The 15,020-nt window shown below is 54.9% G+C and overlaps 8 protein-coding genes across 8 annotated transcripts; 4 read left to right on the top strand and 4 right to left on the bottom strand.

The window, feature by feature from the left end:
• Positions 1-333: 333 nt before the first annotated feature.
• Positions 334-963, top strand: LOC309571746 (histone H1.01-like; the record flags this gene model as incomplete). The annotated part of the gene is made up of 1 exon (XM_082279526.1): positions 334-963. One exon carries the CDS (start codon positions 334-336, stop codon positions 961-963), a length of 630 nt encoding a protein of 209 aa, XP_082135652.1.
• Positions 964-1,276: 313 nt separating this feature from the next.
• On the bottom strand, positions 1,277-1,891 carry LOC309572508 (histone H2A-IV; the record flags this gene model as incomplete). Its single annotated transcript, XM_082280841.1, has 1 exon — positions 1,277-1,891. One exon carries the CDS (start codon positions 1,889-1,891, stop codon positions 1,502-1,504), a length of 390 nt encoding a protein of 129 aa, XP_082136967.1. The 3' UTR covers positions 1,277-1,501.
• Positions 1,892-2,231: 340 nt separating this feature from the next.
• On the top strand, positions 2,232-2,653 carry LOC309572049 (histone H2B 1/2/3/4/6; the record flags this gene model as incomplete). Its single annotated transcript, XM_082280039.1, has 1 exon — positions 2,232-2,653. One exon carries the CDS (start codon positions 2,232-2,234, stop codon positions 2,610-2,612), a length of 381 nt encoding a protein of 126 aa, XP_082136165.1. The 3' UTR covers positions 2,613-2,653.
• A 1,405-nt stretch (positions 2,654-4,058) lies between these two features.
• On the top strand, positions 4,059-4,469 carry LOC309571830 (histone H3.2; the record flags this gene model as incomplete). Its single annotated transcript, XM_082279682.1, has 1 exon — positions 4,059-4,469. The coding sequence occupies one exon, from the start codon at positions 4,059-4,061 to the stop codon at positions 4,467-4,469; it is 411 nt and encodes a 136-aa protein (XP_082135808.1).
• A 1,119-nt stretch (positions 4,470-5,588) lies between these two features.
• On the bottom strand, positions 5,589-5,999 carry LOC309572658 (histone H3.2; the record flags this gene model as incomplete). The annotated part of the gene is made up of 1 exon (XM_082281062.1): positions 5,589-5,999. The coding sequence occupies one exon, from the start codon at positions 5,997-5,999 to the stop codon at positions 5,589-5,591; it is 411 nt and encodes a 136-aa protein (XP_082137188.1).
• A 1,401-nt stretch (positions 6,000-7,400) lies between these two features.
• On the bottom strand, positions 7,401-7,837 carry LOC309572086 (histone H2B 5). The gene has a single exon (XM_082280094.1). The coding sequence runs from the start codon at positions 7,824-7,826 to the stop codon at positions 7,446-7,448; it is 381 nt and encodes a 126-aa protein (XP_082136220.1). The 5' UTR covers positions 7,827-7,837; the 3' UTR covers positions 7,401-7,445.
• Positions 7,838-8,158: 321 nt separating this feature from the next.
• On the top strand, positions 8,159-8,773 carry LOC309572361 (histone H2A-IV; the record flags this gene model as incomplete). Its single annotated transcript, XM_082280593.1, has 1 exon — positions 8,159-8,773. One exon carries the CDS (start codon positions 8,159-8,161, stop codon positions 8,546-8,548), a length of 390 nt encoding a protein of 129 aa, XP_082136719.1. The 3' UTR covers positions 8,549-8,773.
• A 310-nt stretch (positions 8,774-9,083) lies between these two features.
• On the bottom strand, positions 9,084-9,752 carry LOC309572629 (histone H1.01-like; the record flags this gene model as incomplete). Its single annotated transcript, XM_082281014.1, has 1 exon — positions 9,084-9,752. The coding sequence occupies one exon, from the start codon at positions 9,750-9,752 to the stop codon at positions 9,084-9,086; it is 669 nt and encodes a 222-aa protein (XP_082137140.1).
• Positions 9,753-15,020: the final 5,268 nt, after the last annotated feature.

Below are 15,020 nucleotides of genomic sequence, written 5' to 3' on the forward strand. Positions count from 1 at the left end.
AACTTTCGCGCTCTCGAGGTCCGTTTGGCGGCAGGACTCAGGATTTCTTGTCTCCTAGCCACCCAAATCCAACTCTTTTCGCGACAAGACACCAACAGACGAAAAACAGCTGCTCCCACGGCCTCACAGGTGTAAAAAAAGGACGATTTAATGACAGATAAAGTAGAAAAACCAATTCTATTTCACCCGAAGAAACAAAGGACGGAGCGCGGGGCGCAGATCGGCAGCGGCGCGGGGCGGGGCGGGGCGGGCGGAGCCAATCAGCGCCCGCCGCGCTGCTATAAAAGGGGCGCCGCGGGGCCGCTCCCGCCCAGTGCTCCCCGTTCCGCCGCAATGTCGGAAGTGCCTCCCGTCGTTGCTCCCGTGGCCGCCCCGGCCCCCGGTGCCAAGGCCGCCGCCAAGAAGCCGAAGAAGGCGGCGAGCGGCTCCAAAGCCCGCAAGCCCGCGGGGCCCAGCGTCACTGAGCTGATCACCAAGGCCGTGTCCGCCTCCAAGGAGCGCAAGGGGCTCTCCCTCGCCGCGCTCAAGAAGGCGCTGGCCGCCGGCGGCTACGATGTGGAGAAAAATAATAGCCGCATCAAGCTAGCGCTAAAAACACTTGTCGGCAAGGGTATCCTAGTGCAAACCAGAGGTGTAGGTGCGTCTGGATCTTTCCGCCTCAGCAAGAAACCTGGAGAAGCAAAAAAAATTCCGAAGAAAAAAGCTTCTGCAACCAAGCCCAAAAAGCCGGCGGCTAAGAAGCCTACTACCGCTGCCAAGAAGGTGGTGGCAGCAAAGAAGAGCCCCAAGAAAGTTAAAGCTGCAGCCAAGAAAGCAGCCAAGAGTCCCAAGAAGGTGACAAAGGTTGTCAAACCCAAGAAACTAGTGGCGGCAGCGAAGAGCCCGGCTAAGGCGAAGGCGGTGAAGCCCAAGGCGGCCAAGCCGAAAGTGGCCAAGGCAAAGAAGGCAGCGCCCAAGAAGTAAGCTCCACATGGAAATAATTCCTGCTTCGCATTTAAACCCAACGGCTCTTTTAAGAGCCACCCACATTTTCTAAAGAGGGCTGAAACGCTAAGGCTGCTGCCATCGCGGGGGAAGGTTAAGCGGGGAGGTGTGCGGGAGAACGGCAGTCTGCTGCTGCTGGTGAATGTGCTGTTTCGAGTTCAGGAACAGCTCCAGGGGCGCTTCAATTGGGAGGGGCAGGGTGGCAGCGTCCTGGAGGCTCCCAAATTGTGCGCAAGGCGCACGGATTGGGTGCGGAAGGGCTGAGCAGCTTCCCAGGAGCGCTGTCAGCCCCGCCCCAGAGCGAGGTAAGAAGGCACCTTAGAAGGGTGCTGTTGTGGGTGTAAGGAACTGCACCGGGCACTGACATTAAAAGGCCCAAGACAAGCGTTTGTTAGCACTCCTATGGGCTTTTACTACTTCAATGAAGTTCAAGCTCTTTTTCTGAATTTGTGGGTGGCTCTGAAAAGAGCCTTTGGGTTTCGCTGGGTATAACTTCGCGGGCTTTGTCCTTCGGCGCTCACTTGGCTTTAGCCTTGTGGCTGTCGGTCTTCTTGGGCAGCAGCACGGCCTGGATGTTGGGCAGCACGCCGCCCTGCGCGATCGTCACCTTGCCCAGCAGCTTGTTGAGCTCCTCGTCGTTGCGGATGGCGAGCTGCAGGTGGCGGGGGATGATGCGCGTCTTCTTGTTGTCGCGGGCCGCGTTGCCCGCCAGCTCCAGGATCTCGGCCGTCAGGTACTCCAGCACGGCCGCCAGGTACACCGGGGCGCCGGCGCCCACGCGCTCCGCGTAGTTGCCCTTGCGCAGCAGCCGGTGCACGCGGCCCACGGGGAACTGCAGCCCGGCCCGCGACGAGCGCGACTTGGCCTTGGCGCGCGCCTTCCCGCCCTGCTTGCCCCGGCCGGACATCGCAGCGATTCAGCAGCAGCAGCAGCGCACAAACCACAACAGCGTCCTGAAAGTCAAAGGAACAGCGAATGCTACGCGCCCCGTGCCTTATATACCACCCGAGCGGAGCAGCAGCGCCTCTTCCGATTGGCTGCGAGAGGAATTGTTCCGACAACCAATGGAAGAGCGAATCGAGACGCGTCCAATAGGGACGCTCGGCGCCGAGCGCAGAGAGGATGCCGGGCCAATGGCGATGCGGCGATTTCGGCGGCGCCGCTATAAAGGCGGTTCCCGAGGCTGTAGAAGCGTTGAGTGGTTTTAGTTGCTGTGGTTGCTGCGGGAGAGGACTGCGCTTGCAGCTATGCCTGAGCCGGCCAAGTCCGCCCCCGCGCCCAAGAAGGGCTCCAAGAAGGCGGTCACCAAGACCCAGAAGAAGGGTGACAAGAAGCGCAAGAAGAGCCGCAAGGAGAGCTACTCGATCTATGTGTACAAGGTGCTGAAGCAGGTGCACCCCGACACGGGCATCTCGTCCAAGGCCATGGGCATCATGAACTCCTTCGTCAACGACATCTTCGAGCGCATCGCCGGCGAGGCGTCGCGCCTGGCGCACTACAACAAGCGCTCCACCATCACGTCGCGGGAGATCCAGACGGCCGTGCGGCTGCTGCTGCCCGGCGAGCTGGCCAAGCACGCCGTGTCCGAGGGCACCAAGGCTGTCACCAAGTACACCAGCTCTAAATAAGTTGCTTCTGCATCTTGTTTCCGATATTGTCGACCCAAAGGCTCTTTTAAGAGCCACCCACTTTTTCAGTAAAAGAGCTGATGTTGTGGCGAGTCCTTACCTCTCACGCTTTATTTTTCTTATTTGTTTTAGGGGGGGGGAGGGGAGGGGTGTGAGACAAATGTGCAGTTACGGTGTAAAAGTACCGTAAGTTTAAAGGAAAGCAGGATGTGCGTTGTTTGCGCTATGCGGATGTGTCCTGCATCTGCTTCAACGGACCCGAGGATGTTCATAGTTCGCTTAAAAAGCCGTGGGAGCCCGCTTTTGGTGTATGTACAGTTAGGGGGTGGCCGACTAGACAATTACTAAATGCTGTCGGTGGTCTCAAAACCGCCGAAACAAATGTTCTGACCGGTGGGACGTGGCCTTTCCCTGCTGAGCTACGCTAAGGGACGATGGTGGGAATCGGGGCATTAAAGCACAGGCGCTTCCAAACCACCCTGGGCTCTTGTTCTTTTCATTTTTTGAGCAGAAGGCTCCGAAGTGGATGCCCGCTCCCCTCCCCCGCAATGTGCGTTCTCGCGGGCGACCGGGGCAAGCAAAGAGGAGCGCGTTCTCGCCCCCGACCTGCGCAGTCCCCGCACAGGTAGCGCCAAGCACAGGCTCCCGGCGCCGCATTTTTCCCGGCTTTCGTCCGCCTGTTTCCCCGCGCCCCGTAAACTCCGCCACCGAGCAGCGGACGGGGCCGGAGGCGGGCGGGCAGAGCCGGGGCCGCGCCGCTGCCGCGCTCGGTCCGACCTGAGTGAGGACTGCACGGAGCCTCCCCGGGGGCGGGCCCGGCCGCGCGTCACGCGGCTCTCCACGCGCCGCTGATTGGTGGCGCTCGCGGCTCGCAGCCCGCGCGTTCGCTTCACCGGGGCGCGCTCCCCGCGAGACGCGCGGCGCCTCCGCCGGGCCGCGGCAGCAGCCGGGAAAGCCTGGCTTGGCCAGGGAAGTCGGCTGCCGCCGTGCGCCTTCAGCCTTTCGGCCGCGGCCCTGAAAAGAACGCGCCGACGGAGGGGGAAAAATCCGAGCGCACTCGGGGAAGGAGGCCGTTACCGATGGCAGCTTTAGCCAGCGGGCCCGGCGCTGAGCCGAGCGGCTTTGGAAAAAGGAGAGCGAGCCCGAGGCGTGAGCTACGAGACGGCGCTGCACTGCCCGCCTGCGGTGCTGCCGCCCCTCCTTCCGCCTCGCAAACCGCTGGTTGAAGGGGGCAGGGGCGGGGCGAGGCCGGCGCGCGTTTCCCGCCCCGGAGGCGGGGCCTTTCGCCGGGCTCGCGCGAAGGGTCCAATGGGAGCCGGCCGGTGTCTCGCGGGCGGCCAATCGGCGCGGGCGGCGGGCTATAAATAGTCGGCGGCTGGGAGCCGCTGGTGCAGTGCGGGCTGTGGTGGTTGTGCGTTGTTTGTGCGCGTGTGTTGGTGCTGGGCGATGGCGCGCACGAAGCAGACGGCGCGTAAGTCGACGGGCGGGAAGGCGCCCCGCAAGCAGCTGGCCACCAAGGCGGCCCGCAAGAGCGCGCCGGCCACGGGCGGCGTCAAGAAGCCGCACCGCTACCGGCCCGGCACGGTGGCGCTGCGCGAGATCCGCCGCTACCAGAAGTCCACGGAGCTGCTGATCCGCAAGCTGCCCTTCCAGCGCCTGGTGCGCGAGATCGCGCAGGACTTCAAGACCGACCTGCGCTTCCAGAGCTCGGCCGTGATGGCGCTGCAGGAGGCCAGCGAGGCCTACCTGGTGGGGCTCTTCGAGGACACCAACCTGTGCGCCATCCACGCCAAGCGCGTCACCATCATGCCCAAGGACATCCAGCTGGCCCGCCGCATCCGCGGCGAGCGCGCCTAAGTCTCCTGCTGTAGCCTTTTGCCGGCTAAGCACGGAGGCAAGCCATAGAAACCCAAAGGCTCTTTTAAGAGCCACTACAACTATAGTTAAAAGACCTGAAGCGCTGTTGTGGAATGAATGCGTTTTTATTGGGTGGGAGAAACCACCAAAGCGTGCTTATATATAGAAGCATTGAGTTCGGTAGACGCATCTCTTGATTTGTAGAAGGGGCTTTTAACGTAGACTCAGAGACTCTTAGACCCCATTATATGCTGCACGCTAAGCTGTAGCATTGCTCTGGAACGTCATTACATTAAAAACTTGTTTTAAAAGGCATACTAGCATTTATTAATGCTAAGGAAGTGTGAAAAATGAGATTCACTATAAAATTTTAAGAGAAGTTTAATAAAAGGGACAATTAGGAGACAACAGCAAAAACGGTAGGACGGCCGGGTGCTTTGGTAGAGATCGAAAGGCACGCCTCTATATCCGAAAGATTGTCTTTAAAAGTACATTTCTTATTGCATATTCGTCACAATCATGCATGATTCACAAATGTTTGGAGTTTCTGTGTATCATCCCATCAGCCATATCTTCCTTCTTGGCTCCATTCCGTCTCTGCTTTTTCCATAAATTCTTCTCTGCTTTCTGATTTTTCTTCTGTGATAAGATACTCCAGGAAGGTGAAGACTTTCTCTGTCTATCCTTTTTAAATTAACTACATAAACAATAACATTCCATATCATATATTACATTACAGAACCTAGGTGAAGTTTTTCTAACATTAAGGAACATGCAAAAAGCCAACATTGCAATACGTTCATAATTATGTACCATACGAAAAGCCAACACTACAGTACATTTATAACAGGAAAACAGACTAAAACCAAGTAATACCAAAAAAGGGTGAGTCTAGAGTGGCTGCACCTTTGGTATATAAAGAAAAATCCAGTATATATTTACAATAAACGATTTAACAGTTCTCACACGTAACATGGCCTACTTTATTAATTAACTCACCTTGTATCTCTTGCCATTCCCTCATCCTTCACATCTTAAGGCAGTGCTACAGCTCTTTCATTTGATTATGTAGTGGCTCTTAAAAGAGCCTTTGGGTCTACGTGGGCTGCGGCAGGAAACTTAGGCGCGCTCGCCGCGGATGCGGCGGGCCAGCTGGATGTCCTTGGGCATGATGGTGACGCGCTTGGCGTGGATGGCGCACAGGTTGGTGTCCTCGAAGAGCCCCACCAGGTAGGCCTCGCTGGCCTCCTGCAGCGCCATCACGGCCGAGCTCTGGAAGCGCAGGTCGGTCTTGAAGTCCTGCGCGATCTCGCGCACCAGGCGCTGGAAGGGCAGCTTGCGGATCAGCAGCTCCGTGGACTTCTGGTAGCGGCGGATCTCGCGCAGCGCCACCGTGCCGGGCCGGTAGCGGTGCGGCTTCTTGACGCCGCCCGTGGCCGGCGCGCTCTTGCGGGCCGCCTTGGTGGCCAGCTGCTTGCGGGGCGCCTTCCCGCCCGTCGACTTACGCGCCGTCTGCTTCGTACGCGCCATCGCCCAGCACCAACACACGCGCACAAACAACGCACAACCACCACAGCCCGCACTGCACCAGCGGCTCCCAGCCGCCGACTATTTATAGCCCGCCGCCCGCGCCGATTGGCCGCCCGCGAGACACCGGCCGGCTCCCATTGGACCCTTCGCGCGAGCCCGGCGAAAGGCCCCGCCTCCGGGGCGGGAAACGCGCGCCGGCCTCGCCCCGCCCCTGCCCCCTTCAACCAGCGGTTTGCGAGGCGGAAGGAGGGGCGGCAGCACCGCAGGCGGGCAGTGCAGCGCCGTCTCGTAGCTCACGCCTCGGGCTCGCTCTCCTTTTTCCAAAGCCGCTCGGCTCAGCGCCGGGCCCGCTGGCTAAAGCTGCCATCGGTAACGGCCTCCTTCCCCGAGTGCGCTCGGATTTTTCCCCCTCCGTCGGCGCGTTCTTTTCAGGGCCGCGGCCGAAAGGCTGAAGGCGCACGGCGGCAGCCGACTTCCCTGGCCAAGCCAGGCTTTCCCGGCTGCTGCCGCGGCCCGGCGGAGGCGCCGCGCGTCTCGCGGGGAGCGCGCCCCGGTGAAGCGAACGCGCGGGCTGCGAGCCGCGAGCGCCACCAATCAGCGGCGCGTGGAGAGCCGCGTGACGCGCGGCCGGGCCCGCCCCCGGGGAGGCTCCGTGCAGTCCTCACTCAGGTCGGACCGAGCGCGGCAGCGGCGCGGCCCCGGCTCTGCCCGCCCGCCTCCGGCCCCGTCCGCTGCTCGGTGGCGGAGTTTACGGGGCGCGGGGAAACAGGCGGACGAAAGCCGGGAAAAATGCGGCGCCGGGAGCCTGTGCTTGGCGCTACCTGTGCGGGGACTGCGCAGGTCGGGGGCGAGAACGCGCTCCTCTTTGCTTGCCCCGGTCGCCCGCGAGAACGCACATTGCGGGGGAGGGGAGCGGGCATCCACTTCGGAGCCTTCTGCTCAAAAAATGAAAAGAACAAGAGCCCAGGGTGGTTTGGAAGCGCCTGTGCTTTAATGCCCCGATTCCCACCATCGTCCCTTAGCGTAGCTCAGCAGGGAAAGGCCACGTCCCACCGGTCAGAACATTTGTTTCGGCGGTTTTGAGACCACCGACAGCATTTAGTAATTGTCTAGTCGGCCACCCCCTAACTGTACATACACCAAAAGCGGGCTCCCACGGCTTTTTAAGCGAACTATGAACATCCTCGGGTCCGTTGAAGCAGATGCAGGACACATCCGCATAGCGCAAACAACGCACATCCTGCTTTCCTTTAAACTTACGGTACTTTTACACCGTAACTGCACATTTGTCTCACACCCCTCCCCTCCCCCCCCCTAAAACAAATAAGAAAAATAAAGCGTGAGAGGTAAGGACTCGCCACAACATCAGCTCTTTTACTGAAAAAGTGGGTGGCTCTTAAAAGAGCCTTTGGGTCGACAATATCGGAAACAAGATGCAGAAGCAACTTATTTAGAGCTGGTGTACTTGGTGACAGCCTTGGTGCCCTCGGACACGGCGTGCTTGGCCAGCTCGCCGGGCAGCAGCAGCCGCACGGCCGTCTGGATCTCCCGCGACGTGATGGTGGAGCGCTTGTTGTAGTGCGCCAGGCGCGACGCCTCGCCGGCGATGCGCTCGAAGATGTCGTTGACGAAGGAGTTCATGATGCCCATGGCCTTGGACGAGATGCCCGTGTCGGGGTGCACCTGCTTCAGCACCTTGTACACGTAGATCGAGTAGCTCTCCTTGCGGCTCTTACGCCGTTTCTTGTCCCCTTTCTTCTGGGTCTTGGTGACCGCCTTCTTGGAGCCCTTCTTGGGCGCGGGGGCGGACTTGGCCGGCTCAGGCATGGAGGCGAATCTACCACTACAACCACAGCAACGACCTGGAGAGCAGCGAACGAACTGCCCGCCCGCGCGCTCGCCTTTATACGGCGGTTATGCAAAGTAGGGTATCCTGCAGCCCGAGCTGTTATTGGCTGAGGCAAATTCCTGCAGCGGTAGCTTACGCCGTTCACCGCCATTGGTCGAATTTGGATCCGCGTACCCATTGGCTGATTCAGCCGCATCCCGGTCTCAGCCAATCCAAAGTCGCGCCTTTCGCTGAAAAGGCATATAAGCTCGAGGTCGGAAACTACTTTTCATTCTTTGCGGAGCTTGAGAGCGATTGCGAGATCGCAGCGATGTCCGGCCGGGGCAAGCAGGGCGGGAAGGCGCGCGCCAAGGCCAAGTCGCGCTCGTCGCGGGCCGGGCTGCAGTTCCCCGTGGGCCGCGTGCACCGGCTGCTGCGCAAGGGCAACTACGCGGAGCGCGTGGGCGCCGGCGCCCCGGTGTACCTGGCGGCCGTGCTGGAGTACCTGACGGCCGAGATCCTGGAGCTGGCGGGCAACGCGGCCCGCGACAACAAGAAGACGCGCATCATCCCCCGCCACCTGCAGCTCGCCATCCGCAACGACGAGGAGCTCAACAAGCTGCTGGGCAAGGTGACGATCGCGCAGGGCGGCGTGCTGCCCAACATCCAGGCCGTGCTGCTGCCCAAGAAGACCGACAGCCACAAGGCTAAAGCCAAGTGAGCGCCGAAGGACAAAGCCCGCGAAGTTATACCCAGCGAAACCCAAAGGCTCTTTTCAGAGCCACCCACAAATTCAGAAAAAGAGCTTGAACTTCATTGAAGTAGTAAAAGCCCATAGGAGTGCTAACAAACGCTTGTCTTGGGCCTTTTAATGTCAGTGCCCGGTGCAGTTCCTTACACCCACAACAGCACCCTTCTAAGGTGCCTTCTTACCTCGCTCTGGGGCGGGGCTGACAGCGCTCCTGGGAAGCTGCTCAGCCCTTCCGCACCCAATCCGTGCGCCTTGCGCACAATTTGGGAGCCTCCAGGACGCTGCCACCCTGCCCCTCCCAATTGAAGCGCCCCTGGAGCTGTTCCTGAACTCGAAACAGCACATTCACCAGCAGCAGCAGACTGCCGTTCTCCCGCACACCTCCCCGCTTAACCTTCCCCCGCGACGGCAGCAGCCTTAGCGTTTCAGCCCTCTTTAGAAAATGTGGGTGGCTCTTAAAAGAGCCGTTGGGTTTAAATGCAAAGACTTTCCGCCACTAATCGGCTTACTTCTTCTTGGGCGCTGCCTTCTTTGCCTTGGCCACTTTCGGCTTTGCTGCCTTCGGCTTGGCCGCCTTGGGCTTCACCGCCTTCGCCTTAGCCGGGCTCTTCGCTGCTGCCGCCGCTTTTTTGGGCTTGGCAGCCTTTGTCGCCTTCTTGGGGCTCTTGGCTGCTTTCTTGGCGGCCGGCTTTTTAGGTTTCTTGGGGCTCTTCGCTGTCACTACCTTCTTGGGCTTCTTGGCGGCGCTGGCGGGCTTCTTAGCCGCCGGCTTCTTGGGCTTGGCTGCAGCCGTTCTCTTCTTGGGAGCTTTTTCCTTCACTTCTCCGGGTTTCTTGCTGAGGCGGAAGGAGCCGGAGGCGCCGGTGCCCTTGGTCTGCACCAGGGTGCCCTTGCTGACGAGGCTCTTGAGCCCCAGCTTGATGCGGCTGTTGTTCTTCTCCACATCGTAGCCGCCGGCGGCCAGCGCCTTCTTGAGCGCGGCGAGGGAGAGCCCCTTGCGCTCCTGGGAGGCGGACACGGCCTTGGTGATCAGCTCGGTGACGCTGGGCCCCGCGGGCTTGCGGGCTTTGGAGCCGCTCGCCGCCTTCTTCGGCTTCTTGGCGGCGGCCTTGGCGGCGGGGGCCGGGGCGGCGGGCGCTGCCTCAGCGGCGGGGGCGGGAGCGGTCTCGGACATCGCGGTGCTGCGCGAGTGCGGCTGCGGCGGCCCCGCGGGCGCCCCTTTTATAGCAGCGCGGCGGGCGCTGATTGGTCCGCTCCCGAGCCCGCCCCGCCCCCTGCCCTGCTCCCTGCCGCCCGCCTTGTGTTTCTTCCCTCTCAAAAAAATGCTTTTTTCTTAAAAAGCATTGGACCGCGGCACCCCGTTTCTTGGCATTCTTGCTGAGGACAGAGAATAGTTTTGGCTTGCGACGTTTCTTTCGACCGAGACCTGAAATGAATTTCAGGCGAGTCAGTAATCCCCGAGTTTGGGGATTGCACGCAGAGCTGGACCGTATGATTTTAATTTCTCCTTTTGAATTAAAACTTTGCTTTTGACACCACTGGCTCAGTGACACCGGATATATGTTTCTGAGAGGGTTTTTCATCAAGGTCCTGCAAAATGGGGGTAATCTCGAGACCTTATCTTATCGTAAATTAGCTTTGAAAAGATGCAAATAACACAAGGTAGTCACTCGGCTCTGTATCTGGGTTATGAGTTGTTTTCCATAACACGTCTTCATTTCTTCAAAATAATGAAACCTTTGGACACAGTGCCCTATTTAGATCTAGTCGGAGTTGATAAAAAGTAAAAGAAAGACATTTTTCACCAGAAACATTAGCCCAAAAATCTTAAATAATCATCTATCTTTAAAATCCCATAGAAACATACAGAAAGTTGCTTCTCTGTTGCCCTGAGTTTTCTGCGTCCTTGTATTAACATTTTAACGAACTGTATGCCCATGTTTTTTCCAAAATACTTCTTTTTGTGATGCACAGTAGATAAACCCATTCATTTGTATATTCTTATTTTAAGGTTGTATTTATTTTTGTGCTTACCTTGACAATTATAATTGAGGAATTTTGTCAGCCACAATCAGCAATTTTACAAAAAAGAAAAACAAAATAAAGTCAAAATAGAGTGTGCATGTTTTTATTATGTAGAACAGACGTAAAGCTGCAGGCATTTCTCTAATAAAATAATATCATTCAAGTCACTTAATAAAACAATTTTCTCCTCAGGACTGCTGAGAGAAGGAAGGGCATGGCTTTTTCCAATGCATGAATATTGTGATGTGGGATAAATTGAATATACATAAAAATGATTTTTTTCTTGTGATGAGTTGGATAGCAACTGAATGGTCATGCTTGAACATTTGTAGTACACTGTGGGAAAGAACAGGAGACCCAGGGGATTGATTCATACAATTGCAAACGCAGTTATTTGGCTTCTTTCACTACGTCTTTGGGCAATACAATATCGTACACTGTCTTGTGAAGTTTTGATGATGGTGTGGTCAGTTTTAAGAACTTGTCAGTGGTACTAGATTATCTTGATTGGGGTGTACTTAAAGACTGTCAAGAGATGTGGTGGCATTTCAGAGAGGCTTTTTTATAGGGAAGACAACCATCAGAGTAACATCATGTGAGAGAGGACAAAACCAGAAGATGATGTGGATTTGGTTTTGTCCTGATGCTAACATTTTGTGGTACTTTCACCTGCTGAATCCGCTGTGAATTTTGGGTTGTGAACTACATTGTCACAGAAGTGAATCTCTTGGGAAAGATACATACCACTGAGGAGAAATTTCTGGGTGATAATTCTGTAGCATACATATTTCCTTCAAATTCTGTATCTTAATCCATTTTAATCACTCAGAGTCACTAGTACCTTTACCTTTAGACTCTTTTGAACCTTTGCAAATGCATTTTCCTGGGTTTAGGCTAGGCCTCTATCCTTCTTCCAAACACCTGATGTAGCAGCACTGTCCTGAAGAATTCTATGTGCTTTCCTAAAAGCTCCTTTTCCTGGTCCTCCAAAATTTTGGCCACCTATATGGACTTTTTAAATTTTGTTTTTCACAACCATAGACAGTTAGCTTTAGGCTGAACAAAGAAGGATATGGAAAGAGATCTTGCAAAGGTTTTCAGGTGGAGGAGGGAAGGAGAAAGAAGTTTAATTCCTTTAATTTAATGCGTGAACTTATTTAAAAATAAATTCATTGCTTCAAATATTGTTGTCAAGAAAAAAATCTTAACTTTTTTTCCCTATGAATATGAATATTTGATATGAAGCTTTGTACAATGATGTAGTCAGTAAAAACAAAATTACTTCTGTCTTCTACTTTTCCCTTTAAAAAAGTAGTCAAGCTAACAGAACATTTATTAAATACCACTTGGCCTTGGGATGATAGGTTGAAGGATCAGGAGCACAGGCAGTGATTTCCTTGATCCTTCTGGTAACAGAACACATATTAAATACAGTGGACAGAGATATTTGGAAGTGGTTGACCAGGAGGAAGCTTTCTCCTCCTTCTGAAAACTTAGCAAGTTGAACTGGCACCTTCTAGAACAGGTATGAGGCCCTGGAAGCAGAAGGCCAGACAACTGATGACATGAGCCCTTCTGGGACAGAGGGGCCTCCTAAACCAACACCATCTGTACCCCGCATCAAGACCTCCCCTGTTAAGAGGAAAAGACGCGTAATTGTAATCAGAGACTCTTCTACAGGGAACCAAGGGCCCGATATGTTGGCCAGACTGGTTCTCACACATCAGGCACAAAGAGTTAAAATAACTGGGGTAACATCAGGCTGGTGACCTGTCAGGCCTCCATCCTCACCCAATTCTCTTCAACATCTTCATTAACCACTTGGGTGCAGGGCTCGAAGGAATACTAAATTTGCCAATGACAGTAAGCTGGGAAGAGCTCTCAACTCCCTGGAGCACAGAGAGGCCCTGCAGAGAGACCTCGACAAATTAGAGATGGGCAATCACCAAGCACACAAAGTTTAACAAGGGCAAGTGCTAGAATCTGCACCTGAGACAGGGCAATCCTGGTTGTGTGTACAGACTGGGGAATGAGGTGCTGGAAAGCAGTGCCGTGGAAAGGCACCTGGGGACCCTGGTCAATGGCAAGTTGAACATGAGCCAGCAGTGCCCTGGCAGCCAGGAGGGCCAAGCGTGTCCTGAGGGGCATCAGGCACAGCATCGCCACCGGGCAAGGGAGGGGATTGTCCCACTCTGCTCTGCACTGGGGTGGCCTCACCTTGAGTGCTGGGGGCAGTTTTGGTGCCACAATATGAAAAAGGCATTAAGTGATTAGACAGCACCTGAAGAAGGGCCACAAGGATGATGAGGGCCTTGAGGGGAAGGGGTATGAGGAGTGGCTGAGGTCATTTGGTCCATTCAGCCTGGAGAAGAGGAGGCTGAGGGGAGACCTCATTGCAGCCTGCAGCTTCCTCAGGAGGGGAAGAGGCAGGCACTGATCTCTTCATTCCTGTGACCAGTGGCAGGACTCAAGGAAATGCCACGAAGCTGAGTCAGGGCAGATTTAGGTTGGCTATCAGGAAAAGGTTTTTCACCTAGCAGGTGTTTGGGCACTGGAACAAGCCCCCCAGGGAAATGGTCACAGCACCAGCCTGACAGAGCTCAAGAAGCATTTGGATAATGGTCTCAGGCACATGGTGTGACTCTTGGGGTGTCCTGCACAGGGCCAGAACTTGGACTTGATGGTGCTGATGGCTCCCATCCAACTCAGCATATTTTGTGATGTTATGATTCTATGAAATTTTTCCAAAGTTCAGTCAGGAATTCAAGGACCCACTTTTCTCCTGTTCTGGTATGGATGCATGCTTTCAGGAAGGTCCTTCCTATGAGCCCATGTGCCTTGGTGCACTATGGAATCATAGCACAATTTGTGTTGGAAGGCTCCTTCAAAGATTATCTAGACCAACTTCATTGTCATGGTCAAGGACATCTTTCATTAGACCAGGTTGCTCAAAGACTTATCCCACCTGGATTTGAAATCTTCCACTGAAGGCATCAAGAACTGCTCTTGGCAACTTGTTCCAGCGTGTCCCACCACCATCGTAATGAAAAATTTCTTCCTTGGAGCCTATCTAAATCTACCTTCTTTTGCTTTTGAAACCTTGCCCCTTGCCCTGTCACTACAGGCCCTGGTGAAAAGTCTTTCTCTGTCTTTCTTGTAAGTGCTCTTCTTATTTTGAAAGACCATGCTGAGATCTGCCCAGAGCCTTGTCTTCTCCAGGCCAAACAGCCATTGCATTTCTTTCATGGGAGAGGTGTTCTAGCTCCGTGATCATTTTCATGGCCCTACTCTGGACCTCCTCCAAGTCATTCTTGTACTGGGAGCCCCAGTGGTAGATGCAGTACTCCAGCTGAGGTCTCATTAGAGTGGAGTGAATGAAGAGAACCACCTCCCTCAACCTGCTAGCTGTGCTTTTTTTTATGCAGCCAAGGATACAGCTGGCTTTCTGAGCTGCAAATGCACATTGCCGCCTCAGGTCCAAATTTTCATCCACCCGTATCTCCAAGTCTTTCTGTGCAGGGCTGCTTGCAATCAGCTCATCCTGCAGTCTGTACTGGTATTTGGAATGGCCCTGACCTGGGTGCAGGGCTGTGCATTTGACCTTGTTGAACTTCATGAGGTTCACATGGGTCCACTCCTCAAGCCTGCCAAGGTCCCTCTGCATGGTATCCTTTCTCTCCAGTGAATCAGTGGCACCCCTGACCATGGTGTCATCCACAAACATGCTGAGGGTGCACTCGATCCCACTATGGTAATGATGAAAATATTAAGCAATATCTGTATTGCAACTATATCTGCTAATTCCCTGAGGACCCTGGGATGAATCCCCTTAGGTGCCATGGATCTGTGCATATTCAGGTTCCTCAGACAGTCTTGAACCTGATCTTCTCTTACAATAGGAGGGACTTTGTTCCCCCGGTCTATGCCTTGAGTTTCATGGACTTTGGAGATGGCAAAGAGAGACTGCCAGTGAAAACTGAGGTAAACAAATTCTTGGGTATCTCAGTCTTCTCTATGCCAGTAGTCACTAAATATCCTGTCTTTTTATGGGGGCACATTTTATTTAGTCCTCCTTTTCTGATCAGTGTTCCTACAGAAGCCCTCTTCACATCCCTTGCCACATTCAGTTCCAAATGTACTTTAGCTTTTCTGACTCCATCCCTACACACCTGGACAGCACCCTATATTCTTCCCAGGATATGTGTCCCTTCTTCCACTGCCTGTGCATTTATTTCTTGCACTTCAGTTCGACCAGGAGGTCGTACTCAGCCATATTGTTCTTCCACCTTCCTGGCCTGCTTTCTCACACGTGGGAATCAAGTGCACCTGCTCCACAAGACAAATGCCCTTAAATAGCTTTCAGGCCTGTCCTGCTCCTTTATCCCTGAGGGCAGTTTTCCAGGGGTTTCCATTCCCT

The sequence above is a fragment of the Coloeus monedula genome, assembly GCF_965178545.1.
Source record: "Coloeus monedula genome assembly, chromosome: 4".
Lineage (NCBI taxonomy): Eukaryota > Metazoa > Chordata > Aves > Passeriformes > Corvidae > Coloeus > Coloeus monedula.